We start from the raw sequence: 15,266 nt of genomic DNA, 5'->3' as shown, positions 1-15,266 counted from the left end.
TTCTCTGTATATATTGTTTTGGACTGTTTATTCTTGCTCTGAGGTGAGGTTCTATAAAAAATAGTCTCTCTACCTCAAAGTACGGCCTGTGTACATTATGCCCTCCCCAGACCCCACTTTGTGGGATTACGATTACATCGGATATGTTATTGTTGTGGTTGTTTTCCATTTCTAATTTGCTAGTGCTTGTACATTTTGAGGGTTCTTGTTTTTTTGGTTGTGTGTGGGTGCGTGGGAGGGGGTGGGGGTTATATAATCCTTCTAGGGCTCGCTTGGTGTGAGGGGTAAGAGATAACTGATCCCGGATTAATTTTAGGATGAGTTTATCCCATGTTTTATTGGGATAAAATCACCTGATAACTTATCCCGGGATTCTTGTGACATTTTTGTCCCGCATTGAGGGTGGAATAACAATTCCGGTATAACTAATTCCGGGATAGTTAATCAAAAATGACTTGTTAGCCGACCAAACAAGCCCATAGTTGCTTTGATAGGTGCAATTGTTGTTGGGGGTAGTTTCTCCCTTTTTTTTCCTTTCTAATGTGCTTGTTGCTTGTGCATTTTGATCAACAAAATTGTGTGTTATGATTCAGGAGATTATCTCCGGAAGATGGATTCAGGAGATGCCTCTATTCCAAGGAGGAAGACTAGACAACAATTTTTAAAATTTTGTGTGAATTTTATTGAGAAAAGGAATAGGTCATGTCAAAATGGTAATCCTACAGGGTCTTCCACTTGTTCAGTGAATATTAAAGAGGATGTGAGTCGTGGGAGGAAAAGAAAAATGGTGGAGGAAAGCACAGATTTTGGAAGTGACAAGACAATAATGCGAATATTGGAAGATGGAAGTATGGTAAGAAATAGGGACAAAGGGCAAAAAAAGAGTGGACAATGGGAGAGGGATGATGATATCCTTAAACAGCCTTTCATCAAGGAAATATCTGATGATGATGATAACTCGGAGGAGGAGGTGAATGATTCTGATGTTGTTGCAATTGGGGAGGCTGCTGCAGGATCAGCTGTAAATACTGGATCAGGATCTTGGTCCAACGTGGGCTATATTGGGTTTAAGAGTCCGGTGTTGAACGTAGCAGATGAGGTTGTTTCATCGACCTCAAACATGTGTTGGACAGTTAAGAAGCCAGAGGAGTTTGCTATTACCAATCGCATCTTCCGAGTCGAAATCTAAAGCTTCATCTTCTGAGTCAGAGTATGAAGCTTCATCTTCTGAGTCAGAATCTAAAGCGTCAAGCGACGAGGATAGCGATGACCCCAATGACAAGAAGTACCGGATACATAAATCCTCAAGTTCTAAAAAATCTGCTTATAGAAGATGTGATTTTGATAATGAGGAATCCAAAGATGGTGATAAATCGAAAGATGATGATCTGAGTTGTCCAATAGAGCAAGATATCAATGAAGAAGGAAAAAAGGAGTCAAATGGTTGGGAGATAGTACCTTATCTTGCTGTTGAGGGTGAAAAGTGTTATTTTCCACAATATAGTCGGGTATGCAGAATCTGTATATTACAACAACAACTTCAACTCTAGTTCAAGTATAAACAAGAATATAATGAAGTATCAAATACCCTCAACACAAGATCAAAATGACCTTTCCAAGAGGTGTATTTATTTTTCAGAAAATAAAGATGAAACAAAAATTGAATAGGCCAAGTCGTCCGAATTCACGAAGTTTCCTTAAGGAAATAATTTCCCTCACTGTACCCGAGGTTGTGGAATTTTTACTCCTAGGATAAAATGGCCAACAATCCAACTACAGCGGTACCTCAAATGGTCGGATTCTACGAACGCAGTCAACGGTTTTTATGATCACACAGAGTATTTTGATGACAAGAAGAATGTTTTTTTAACTCAGAAAATTTCATTCTAAAAACCTGTGGAAGAAAGCAGGTTTTTATAGCTATAACATGCCTCTTCGAAAAGGTGGCATTGGTTCAATTTAGAGGTGTGACTTTTTCCTGAAAATGCATGTCTGTTTATCCTAAACAGTGCATCTGTTCCGAACAGGTATGTCACTTCGTGAATCAGTGTGCATTTTCGTTGAACAATTTCAACTTTCTATAGCATCTGTTCATGAAGTAGTGCAACCTTCTGCAGCAACATCAGTTCAAAAATGTACACTAGTTCATGAAACAGTGGCACCAGTTCGTTCAAACCAGTGAACCAGCATGTATTTATAAATGAAGTTTCAAAACACTATTTTCAGATTGAATTTATTTATTTCTATTAAATAAAATTTGTCCAAAAAGATAGATCTCATCGATCGATCATTTTCCAGATCCAAATCCAAATCCGAAGTTGAGTGAGCGACGACGATGATGGCGTGAGACATCATCTAGTTCTTGCCTCACTATCCATGTGGAGTTAGTGTTTCTCAATATAAACACCCTCAAGTTTTCTTCTTCCACCAATGAGGGAGAAAGAGTAAACTTGCCAATTTGGGAATACACTTTCCATTTTAGTGTCTCCTTTCCACCACTCTTTTACTCTCCATTTTTTCATTCACACTTCTTTCATCTACTATGAACCCAACAATCTCCACATGAATGGGGAATGACTATTTTTTGTAAAACTTTTACAGACAAGTATGTGATCATCAAGCAAAGACCGATTGCATCTGGATAAGTGGGTTTTCCTTTGAATTTTCCGTAGTGAACATGCATCGGATGCACTCGGTCAATCGGTAGATTTGATATCTTTAAACCGTCGAGCTTTAATGTACACCTAGACAACACATGTCACACAACCAGCCTTTTACCATTTATGATTCTCACGGTTTTGTTCTTTTCAGCCCTAAACACGTCTCGGTTTCATGAGAGCTTAGAGAATAGGCCTTTACTAACATTCTCTTTGAAGCGGCTTCCACTTCGCCCTCACATAGGTGATTTCTAAATGCTCAATCCTGTAGATTAAACTGTTTGGTCAAATCTGCCAAATTTATATAATCATTAAAAGACTTTTCACCTTAAGTCTTATCCTAGTTTACTATACATTGTCTACATCATGAGAATGGATTGGGTAATTGACAAGTTGAACCTGTCAGACACAACTTTGTTTGATCTCCTTGAACCTAACTCTTGGGATCTCCAGTCTGCTAGGTAGAGTTACCGCCATGCTGACTCGTCCTAGGCTTTAAATCCATTTCCTTGGATGTTCTTTGCACTCCTTCTCTAGATAGGCCTTTTGTAAGTTGATCCGACACATTATCCTTTGACTTTACATAGTCAATAGTGATAATTCCACTAGAGAGAAGTTCCCTAACGGTATTATGTCTCCGTCGTATGTGACGAGATTTACCGTTGTACATCATGCTCACTACCCTACCTATTGCCGCTTGGCTATCACAGTGTATACATACTGGTGCCACTGGCTTGGGCCAATATGGAATATCTTCCAAGAAATTACGGAGCCATTCTGCTTCTTCACCAGCTTTATCTAATGCGATAAATTCAGATTCTATTGTAGAGCGAGCGATACAAGTCTGTTTGGATGATTTCCAAGAAACTGCTCCTCCATCGATAGTAAATACATATCCACTTGTGGATTTTACTTTGTTCTATTCTGTGATCCAATTTGCATCATTATATCCTTCAAGTACCGCAGGATATTTATTGTAATTTAAAGCATAGTTTTGAGTGTATTTAAGATACCCAAAACTCTTTTCATTGTCATCCAATGAGTTTTGTTGGGATTACTCCTGTACCGACTAAATTTACTAATTTTACATGCTATGTCTAGTCGTGTACAGTTCATTATATACATTAAACGTCCCAATACTCTAGCGTACTCCAATTGTGAGTCACTTTCACTTTCATTCTTTCGAAGTGCAAAGTTCACATCCAAATAGACACAAGTTTGAAAAAATTGGCCATATACCCTCTTAATTCCACATCACCACTAACTTTTCCAACTTAACAACTTCACCACAAGTTTTATAATAATTCACTTTAACCTAATATTTTTAACTTAATAAATTCACCCAGAAGTTTCTAATAATACACTTCAACCCACTCCATCATCCACCATTATATACAAAAATATCTAGGTTTTCAAAAATATTTAAAAAAAAAATTAAAAAGCTAAATATAGAAGGTGGTTGTTTTTCCCTCCAAAAAGCTCCGATTCCGACCACTTTTCCAGCGGTATTTTTTGGTGATCAGCTCTAAATCAGTCCATAAACATCATAAGCTTGTCCATTGCATCCATTGTTACCCCCATTTGTTTGCTATCTTCTCAAACACGCTTTCCACCATTGTTAAAAAGCTTAAAATCACTCACATTACTCAAAATCACTTTAGAAAGTATATTACAGCAGCTCAGCCGACTCCAAGTTCATTTCTCTATTCCATAAACCCAACGATCGTTGCTTAGAAGCAATATTTACAATTTTAAGGTTTTCGTACGGATACCTGCCCAGTCATCGACCACTCATCGTCAGTCATCGATCGTGCATATATCCCGACCTAGACCATAAGCATAATCGACCGTCGACCAAAGCATAATTCTAGGATGTCTATTGCAGAATTTGTTCTTGTTTCTGGTGATTTCATGGGAGAATGGGTGGAGACTCTCAAATGTTGGAAATGGAGATCTTTTACCAAGGTGACACTGCCCATTGTTGTTCTCCGCAATAGTTCATACGCCGAATTGGTTACAAGCGTAATACAGAGCAGGGATCTAGATTGCGCGGCGAGCGACGTGGTGATTAGTTATCGAATGCATTCGAGGAAAAAGGTGAATCCTACGATCATAGATAAAGATGTACGTGTGCTGATGTACATGGTGGATGTTGATGCAGATGTCTTTAGGCCTGTTTTGAGGCTAAATATAGTTGAGAGGTCCTTTGAAGGACCGTTGAATTCATCAGCACCCCCACCTCGGTGCCTGACAGTCGAAGACAATTCGAATGATTATGAGAACGATGACGGCCATCCAATTAATATAGAAGATGATTCTATGCATATGGAAGATGCTTCATTGGACTCACAAGATAAAGAAGAAGACTGTGGAACGGGATCACAATTAGGACATTCCTTCATCGATAGAACCAATTTCTATTGTGATCAAACATTCGCTGACAAGAAAGAGTTGAAAATGCTACTAGACGCAGCAATGGTGAGACAATCTTTTGATTATTCTATGGATAAGAGCTGCACCAAATTCTTGAAGGCAAAATATTTATCTCATGGTTATGGCTTGTTGTTACAGACAAAGAAGTACGAAACCTCAGACAAATTTTATACAAGTATGTCAGGTTGCACACGTGCGATGTTGAACACATCACCCGCAGGCATAAGAGAATCTCCTCCAAATTGATTACTTCACTATATGTAAATAATTTTTGGGATGGTAAGGGTCCAAGCATAAGAGAAATTCAAAGGATTGTGTTTAAGAAGATGAATTGCAATGCAAACTATTGGATATGTTGGAAAGGTAGTATAATTGCGAAGAACATCATTCGCGGGACACCGGAGCACGGATATTCTTGCTTGCTGGCTTTTTTCCACATGGTGGAGTTATTGAATTCCGGGTCTTCTTACTCTATCATGGTAAACCGGATGGATGGATCGTTCATTTAGTACTTCTTAGCATTTGGAGCTTGCATATGAGGATATGCCCATATGAGAAAGGTAATTACCACAGATGGCACACATTTGTATGGCAAGTACGAGGGTGTGTTGCTGAGTGTCGTTGCACAAAACACCAAAAATCATATCTTTTCAATTGCTTTTTGTGTCGTAGATAAGGAGAACGATGTTTCTTGGACCTTCTTCTCCAAGAATTTGAAGTCTATAGTAGAAGATGAACCAGATCTATGTGTCATCTTTGATAGGCACATTAGCATTGCTAATGTTTTCTCCCTTTTTTACAGTCATGCATATCATGGACTTTGCATGAGGCACCTCGTTGAAAATCTTCGTGTAAATCAACACTATGGAGAACATCTTTATTTGTTCTACACCGTGACAAAGGCTTATACTGTTGATGAGTTTAGCGAGCATTTTGCAGAATTGAAGAATAATTGCCCCGAGGCAGCACATGTCCTTGAAAATATGCTTGGTTTTGAGAAATGGAGTAGAGCATACTTCCCGAGCAATAGGTATAATGTGATGACCATAAACATCGCTGAGTCGCTCAACTCGATATTGATGGATGAACGGAGTACCCCGTGTTGCACATATTCACTTCAATTGCCAAAAAATTTGGTGAAAAATTTAGGGAGCGACATGCCTTTGTCGATGGTAAAAACAATAAATTTGTGCCTTGTGCTGAAAAGATCCTAAAGGATAATAAGAGTGCGAACGATTCCTTGTATGTGACTAATGCAAACGGGAGTCTCGACCAATTCATGATGTTCGGCAAAGATATTATTGCTAAGGTCAATCTTCTGGAGAGGAGTTTTTCTTGTCGGAAATTTAACTTGGTGAAAATATCATGCCAACATGCAATGACAGCTTTGCGATCAAAGTATGGTGATGATGTAAGTTATGGTAACTCAATCTACGAGTACTCTTGGCCAATTTATAAAGCTGAAACTTACCTCCTCGCATACTCAGAAGCTATTAACGTTGTCCCTCAAGAGGCCGAATGAACTGTGCCACAGGAATTGCAAGACAATAAGATTTCTCCACCCCCTACGATCCCAAACTCAGAAGGAAGAAAGTCAAATGCGTTAAGGGCGTTGGTGAGACATTCAAGACCAAAAGGAGGAATAGGTGTTCAATATGCAAGAAATCTGGGCACAAAAAAACCACATGTAGCATGGCCAAAAAATCTTAGATAGACTTGTTTTGTTCAGTTGTAAAGCTACTGTTTTGTGGGATAACTGCGCATTTCTGTAGAACTTAATGTTCAGTTGTAATCAACTTAAAGCTTTGTCTATGGTAGACAACGTAATTCTACGGTATATCTTTCACACGGTCTATAAAATATTATGTATTGATTATATGATTACTCATCAAACACGCTATGTGGGTCTTTTTACTGTCATATCTCTCCAATCGATGCATTAAAGTATTATTTCCCATTTCCATTTAATTAAAAGCTACAAAAATATCTGTTCACAAGAAAAACCGCTGGTATACACAAGCCAAACATTTTTTATTCTCACATGTGTCGACTGATCATTGGGTGGAAACATAAAAGGACACCTTCTATAGGTCTATAAGTAAAGTGACTATTTTTATGTAAGCCTTCAGTTGTCCCTAAATCCCAAACGTTAGAAATCCTCTTCTTCTTCCCAAAATCAAAATCATGCTTGGTCGCCAAATTATCCTTCACCCAGTCAGACGAGTTCCCCTCGTCACTATGATCTGTTGTTGTTACGAAATGATTTTGATCGGCTTTTCCATGGCCTAGGTGAAGACCTAGCGTACTTGGAGCTTGAGCTTCGACGTATTGCTCGTTTCCTCCGAGCAATTTTGGAGAGGCTTGGAGTGGATGACAACGACTACATCAACCTCCCCCCCCCCCCCCCCCCCCCCCCCCCCCCCCCCCACAATCCCCTAATTTAGTTTATGTTTTTATTTTGGTTTATGTTTTTAAGTTTTTTTGTATTGTTCATTGCTGGAGAAGCTTTCTCAGTAGAATTTTGTTAGAAGAAAGCTTCTTCTATTTTGCCTTTTTTGTTGAACATATATGAATGTAATGCAATAAATAAGTTGAATATAAATATTTCAGTTTTAAAATTACGTTTTCCCTCTTTGTTGTGATTGTTTCATTTTGTGTTGATTATTCTTCTGTACAGACAACTTTTCAAACATTTATTCCTCGTTCAATGAACACTAGTGTAGATTAACGATTAAATTCAGGAAGAATAAAAAATTATATAAAGTCTATCATCGATCTTATACCCCGTCAGTCCTCGACCGAACATAGTGGTCGATCGTAGACTATGTGAATCGATGACCATCAGTAGCTTGTAGTTGAAACAAAATTAGTTAAGTAAAAAATGATTTAAAAAGACAATAACATATTTTGGGGCTTGTGGAACCAAATAATGAAATTAAAAAAAAAATAATTGGATAATCACATGTGTTTAGGGCTGGTAGAAAAAATAATTAAATTAAAAATGATTTAAATGGATAATCACATGTGTTTTGGGCTGGTGGAAGAAAATAATTAAATTAAAAATAATTTAAACAGATAATAACATGTCTTAGGGCCGGTGGAAGAAAATAATTAAATTAAAAATGATTTAAATAGATAATCTTGAACTGTTGGTGACACTTAATAGACTGCGTCGATGTTGACCCATGTCAATTTCAGTAAAAAATATACTTGTGCTCTGAGGGTCCATCGATTCGTTTGGTCTATCGTAGACCTACACCGTTAAAAGTGCATTGATTGATCTACTGATTATGCGTAGACCACGGTGATCTATGTACACTTATATAGAACAACACTTGGATGTTGTTCAAAAATGAATAAATAAATTAAAAATAAATGTAGTGTGGGTTTTCACACATGCTAATGAGTGTAAAAAAGTCACATAGTCAGATTAGAGCTTATACAAGTTAGGGGTGGTGAATTAAAGAGTGTGTGAATGGATATAAATTATCCTAAGAGTGTTGGTTGTCAAAGCACAAGTATGTTTTGAGGATGATGATTGTATTTGATGACTACCCATTCCACATACTCCTTCAATCACCACTCTTCAATCACTGCCCCCAATTCAAAAGAGTATGTGGAATGGATAGTGGTTGAACAATCATCATCCTCAAAAATACTTGTGCTTTGACAACCATTACTCTTAGGATATTGTTTGTTCGACCACAACCCATCCACACACTCCTTAATTCACCACCTCTAATTTGTATAAGCTCTAATATAATTTTGTGTCTTGTTTACACTCTTTCATATGTGTAGAAATCCACACTACATTTATTTTTAATTTATTTATTCATTTTTAAACAACATCCAAGTGTCGATCTATAGCAGAGGTCTACGCATAATCAGGAGATCAATTGATGCACTCCTTACGGGGTAAGTCTACGATAGATCAACTGAATCGATGAACCCTCAAAGCACAAGTATATTTTTTACTGTAATATTTTTTAGTTACTTATTGAGGGTCCATCGATTACGAGTGTCTACGGTAGGCTTTAGAATCTCATTGATGACTGATATAGGTCATGATCTACGATAGTCTGTTAAGTGTCAACAACAGTTTAAAAAATACAATTACTATTCCGACGGTAACAAACGGCTAGTTTTGTACTCCTTCAGTGTTAACACTTCTTTGTACTTCATATATAATGTTCTCCATCCCTCATTATTTTATTTCATCCACTTTGTTTTTATTTTAAAATTCTACAATGTCTCAAGCATCCCAAATATTCAATTCTAAAAAGACTCTAATTTGTGATTGCGGAAATACGATTTTCTTGAGGACGTCACGCATGAACTCAAATCCAGATCGCAAATTTTATGATTGTGCAATTGCGAAAGTGAGTTGTGTTTGTCTTTTTTTTATAAAGTAAAGTAAATCGTTATGTAATTATTTTTTTTTTCTAGGATAATGGCGCATGCTCATTTTTTAAATGGCTTGACGAGGTATCACCTCCAAGCAGACCATCAACGTTGAGTCCGGGATCCAAGACATGAAATTTTTATGGCTTGGCAAAATTTAATCTACTACAAAGGCTCCGAGAATGCGAAGAAAATAGAGATTTTCTCATGACTTTGTTCAAAGTAGCTGAAGAGCAAAGGGATCACTTGAAAGTATTGCTACATGACACCCAAATAGAGAAGGATCAACTAAAATAAAAATTGCTTTTGGCCGAATAAAGGGAGAATGGCCTAAAAATGATGTATGTGCTATAATGCTAGTATTTGTTCTTCGAAAAAGTGTAACATGGATGTAATGATATCGAAAAAGTGTAATAAAAATACTTCTATTTTTGTATAATATTAATACTGTTTTTAATAGAATTATAGTTGATCAAACAACACATCAACTTAAAATCGAGTAGCATGGTAATGATAGACCATGAACGCAGTATACGATAAATTAAATATGCATTCTATGATGTCAACTATGCACACTATCAATTATGACAACACAATGCATATTCAAATTTCATGCAACAATATAGTTTGATAGAAACAGATTCAGTGCAAAATCATTACAAATTTCGTAAAATAAATGAATGTATATCCTACCAACAGATCCTTCAACTTTCATATTTCAAATTAAAAGAAATATTTGTCATATCCTAACAACTGCTTTTTCCTTGCCTTTTTCTTCATCTGCTGGTGCTTCTTTTTCAGTTTCTTCTTCTTTTTCTTCTTCTTCTTCTTCTTCTTCGTCTTCTTCTTCTTCTTCCATAACTGCTTTTTCCCCCTTCCTTCTTGGCTCTCATCTTCTTCATCCTTTTTTCTTATTTTTTTTCCCTTTTCTGCCACAACAATGGCCAACTCATCCATTTTTCTCATTTTTTCTCCTTCTTCATTCCTCTCCGATTCCTAAAGGTCCACATGCACCGTGTCATCATATTACAAAGTATTACTAATATTTAATGTTGAAAATTCATTAACTACATCAATTATTAAATAAAGTTACTTCGCTCATGTTGTCACTCATCTTTTATTTTTCTTCAGTCTCTTCTCTTTGATATAGGCAACAATATTCAACACCGCTTCCTCGAGCATAGAAACACGCTTATGAAGATCCCCAGGGGATGAGGTGCCCGTTGTATCTTTGGAGGTGCTCGTAGAAGCATCATCACCAATGCGTACTCCAACGGGGTTACCACCCAAATCCCCATCATCATCACTATCCTCATTTGAAGTAAGGGCAGTCACCCCTTCTAACTCTTTCTCCAAGCCATCGAAGATGTTATTCTTCACCTCGTCCGTATATGGCTTAAACGTAACCATGTAATCCATTTTCGTCTCACGAACAGTAGGGATAATGTGCGGGTGCACTTTTTACAAAAAATCAATTAACAATTACATAACATCGATACAACAGTAGTATTATTGCATGATAAAAAATAAGTTCATACCTCGGTAACTTTTCCTTTATACTTGAATGGATCGCCTTCGACTATCTTATCACTTTTATTAGTATGCCATCTGAGAATGCGGGGAATGGGAAAGGGCTCATTCATTGATTTTTCAGCAAATTTTTCAAGATGAGGAAAGGCCTCATAGATCCAAATCTGCAAACAGTACAGTAGTGAAAAAATAACTCAGAGTCTATGACAGAGTATAAATAAAACACAAATCTACGATAATCTCACTAAAGGTTGATGGTAGATACCATGAATGCCCAGAGAAATTTGAATAGAGCATAGGTTGCCTTCTGATTCTCATCAAATACTTTCCTCTGCTTCTTCAGGTCACTTTTCTTCTTCAGATAGTCCATGGTCAGTTGAAATATCTCATTCCCCCATGGGTAACTCTCGAAGAAACTCAAAGAATCGATTATTCGAATCAGTTTTGTGTTGACAACCTTCGTCGAATCTTTTGCAAGCAACATGGTGTGCAGGAACCACAGTAAACAACACTTAAACTTTTGCTCCTCGTTCAGCTTATTCCCTCTGATCAGGTGTAACAATTTGGCCACCGTAATATTTTTATTTTTCGTTACCTTAAAGAAAAAATGCTCCCCCTTGGCTAGCACCTTCTTCATTTTTTATTCACTGGGGTATGATGAGCAGTTCAGCCCCGTGATCAAACAAAACTCTTTCAAGACAAAATAGGCAAGCTAGTTGTTAAAGAAGAATCACATCTCATGATACATCTTATCGTTCTTGGCGCATCGCAACAACAAATATGGACAAACTGCCCATTGAATTTGAGATATTCCAACAGGTTTCTCAGGTGTTCAAATGGATTGCTTGAATCTTTTCTTCAACTCCTGATCGCACTTGCTTAAATTCTCGATAAGAAGCCATTTTTTATCTGACCGATATCTTTGCTAGGAAAAATCTAACCTCGTTCATTATCATTCACGGTCATACCGCTCCATGGAAATGAACCTTGAAAGAGATGGCATAGACAAGGGATCATTATCCCCAATCCCCATCAACATTGTTTCTTCCACTTCCTTCGTTCTCTTCATTGTCACCACTAGCACTATGCTTGGCAATATCTCCACTAGAATCGACGTATTCGTTTATCTCCTTTAACTTCGAATCTGGTTCGGATACTGCCTCTTCAATTTTCTTTCTTTTTGAGACATTTTCAACTGCATCGGCTTTTCTTTTTAAACTGCTACCAGCAGAATCAGATGCGGTACCGGCTTTGAATTTAGCAAGTGGTCTTTTTTTAGCCATTTTCAGCAGAATCTACAACTACAAAACAAACCATTCATTTTCAGTTTATAAACCACAAGTCTACCAACAGAAATTACAACATGCTCAAATGAACCCCCCCCCCCCCCCAAAAAAAAAAAAAACTAAGAAATACCCCACCATTAAACAGTTCACTACACAAAAATACAATAATTGAACCAAAATCGAACATGCAATATCAAAATTCAACTATTACTAAAAATCAAACTAGTGCTACAAATCAAATTAATTAGCTATTAATCTTTTAATTTTCACTATTTCAGTAATTATATTTTTAAAAAAAATTCATATGATTTCAATTTAGGGCATTCTAATTTCATAGATCACGGGTCTACGGACAGAAACAGGTCACTGTTTGAATCAGATTGCCAAAATAACTTTTAAAATAATAATAATTCCACCATTCAACACTTCATTGCTATAAAAAAAAACCGAATTGAACCAAAACTCCTAAATAAAAATTTCAAAATTGAACACCTTATCTACAAAAAAATCTTGCAAAAATGCCGAATAAAACCTCAACCATTGATTCAAAATCAAACTCATTACCTATAAAATTCTCATTTTTAACTACTTGATCAACCAAACTCGAAAATAAATAAATTTCCTACATCTCTACAAATCAATTAGCAAAAAAACCATTTAATTGGATTCACAAATGATCGAAACTTGATTTTAATTTACCTTATGGAGCAAAAACGAGCCCTTAGCAGCTGAAGAAGAAGAAGAGGCAAAAATGACGTTTTGAGAGCAGCTTTCTTGAAAGCGGGAGTTGGGAGAGAATTGAAGAGAAGAGAGAGAGGGGTTTTTTTTATATTAGAATAAGTGGAGGGTGGTAGATGTATTTTATTAAATTTGTAAAATTATAAAAATGATAAAATGGTTCCTTGGCCCACGTGTAGGCTCCACTTTTTTTAACTTTTCCCTACTTTTTACATCCTAACCTTAAAAATTAAATAAAAAAGAAATTTAGTGGGTATATAGCAAAATAGTTTTGTCAAAATATACTTTTGCCAATTTTTTCCTACTTACTAACCATCTGAGCAACTCCTCTTCTCCTTCTTTTCTAAATACTCGTTTACTAAAAATAGGCATTTTATGATACTTATTATTTTAAAATATCAAATATAATTAGTTGTTTGTTTTTATTTTTGTCCATAATCATGAAAAGGTATTAATATGATACAAAAAAAGAAATTTAAAATATAAATGAGTAGTAAATATAAAAAATTTAATCAAATTATTTTATAATTAATATTTTTCTTAAGGGCTTACAAATTAAAAATATGATATTTATTTTAAAAAATGAAGGAAGTAAAAAATGATGAATACATACTTTTGTCATCTAACAAATGGTGTACCTTTTGGTTAATAAATTGAATTTCTGAAAAAAAACTATATTAATTTTTTATTTTAAGAGTATCATGTGATTTTAAAAATTATCTCATTTATTTTCTTTACGCCTCCAGACTCAATTTTGACCTGAGTCAGCTAAAAATATTACTATAATTTTCTTTTATCCGATTTGGTCCAATTATAACTGGTAGAAGAGAAATTAGTTTTTTTCCTTTTCGTTCGATGGGATTCAGAGGGGTAAAAAATATGAATGAGATAATTTTATAAAGTCAGGTCATTTGAAATAAGAAAAAATAATTTGCATGTTTTTTTAATTTGATAAATATAAATTTGTTAATAAAAAATAAATATACATTATTTGTTAGGTAGTAAAAATATTTATGTATTTTACTTCGTTCATTTTTACTTGTCACTATTTTACTTTTTGAGGTCGAATTGTATGAATTTTAAATAATATTTTAATATATATTTTTTCATCATAATATGAGAAAAGTTATAATTTATAGCAATTATTTAATTGTTTTCAATAATCTAAATTTTTAATTTAAGCTATTAAATTATATATTTTAAAATGTTAGTCAATGATTATGTAATTTGGTTTTGAAAAATGAAACAATGACAAATAAAAATGAACGAAAAATTGTATAAATAAATGGAAAATGAATAGTCACGTTGGTAAACGAATAAATACTATATAAGTGTTTCTTTATTTTTTTATTTAATTGCCATATTTTGTAGAGATGTCTTTTACCTTTTTTTTTTTTATTTAATTGCCATATTTGTAGAGACTTCTTTTACTAATCTCCTTAATTAACTTTATGGAGTAGTGTGTTTGGTTATACTTTTGAAATTAATTAATTTTGGCAAAATGCTCTTCTAGATCTTTGTACTATGTCGATTTTGTAAGTTGAACGCTTCTACTTACATGTTTGCCATCTGGACCCCTGAACCCACATAAAAGTTATATTTTAAGCCTTTTGACCATTGACTTTACCTATGTGGCATTAAATGGCTGACTAGGACAAGGAGAGTGTAGTCACTCGCCTGGGGTGCGAGTAGTGGTCAATTTTTGACCAATTTTATATTAAAATAATTAAAATAAAATAAAAATAATATTAAAATTTAAAAAAATAATTAAAAAAAGGTTTTTTTCCCTCCATCTTTTCTAATTTAAAATATTTTTAAAAATTTAAAAATAATAAAATATAAAAAAATTAAAAAAAACTTCCCTACCTCACGCCCCACCCAGCCTCATCACACCCCACCCCAGCCCCCACACCCCACCCAGCCCCGTCTAGCCCCTCCCCACCCATCCCCAGCCCCTTCTAGGCCCCCCCACCCCAACACCCGTCCAGCCCTTCCCCAACCCACCCCAGCTCATCCCTACCCAGCCCCATCCCGTCCCTCCCCAGCCCCGCCTAGCCCCTCCCCACCCCCTTCCCGCCCCCCACCCCACCCCAACACCCGTTCAGCCCGTCCCCACCCTCCACACCCCACCCAGCCCCTCCCACCCCATCCCCCACACCCCACCTAGCCCCGTCAAACCTCTTCTCCCCATCCTAGCCCCGTCTAAACCCCTTCAAACCCC

The 15,266-nt window shown here is 36.0% G+C and overlaps 1 protein-coding gene across 1 annotated transcript; it reads left to right on the top strand.

The window, feature by feature from the left end:
- Positions 1-610: 610 nt before the first annotated feature.
- Positions 611-2,182, top strand: LOC124897229 (protein gar2-like). The gene is made up of 3 exons (XM_047409966.1): positions 611-1,051; positions 1,134-1,476; positions 2,028-2,182. Exons 1-3 carry the CDS (start codon positions 611-613, stop codon positions 2,180-2,182), a joined length of 939 nt encoding a protein of 312 aa, XP_047265922.1.
- Positions 2,183-15,266: the final 13,084 nt, after the last annotated feature.

The sequence above is a fragment of the Capsicum annuum genome, chromosome 1 (genome assembly GCF_002878395.1).
Source record: "Capsicum annuum cultivar UCD-10X-F1 chromosome 1, UCD10Xv1.1, whole genome shotgun sequence".
NCBI classification, from domain to species: Eukaryota; Viridiplantae; Streptophyta; class Magnoliopsida; order Solanales; family Solanaceae; genus Capsicum; species Capsicum annuum.
Note: the sequence above shows the minus strand (reverse complement) of the source record. Positions and strands in the feature narration are given on the sequence as shown.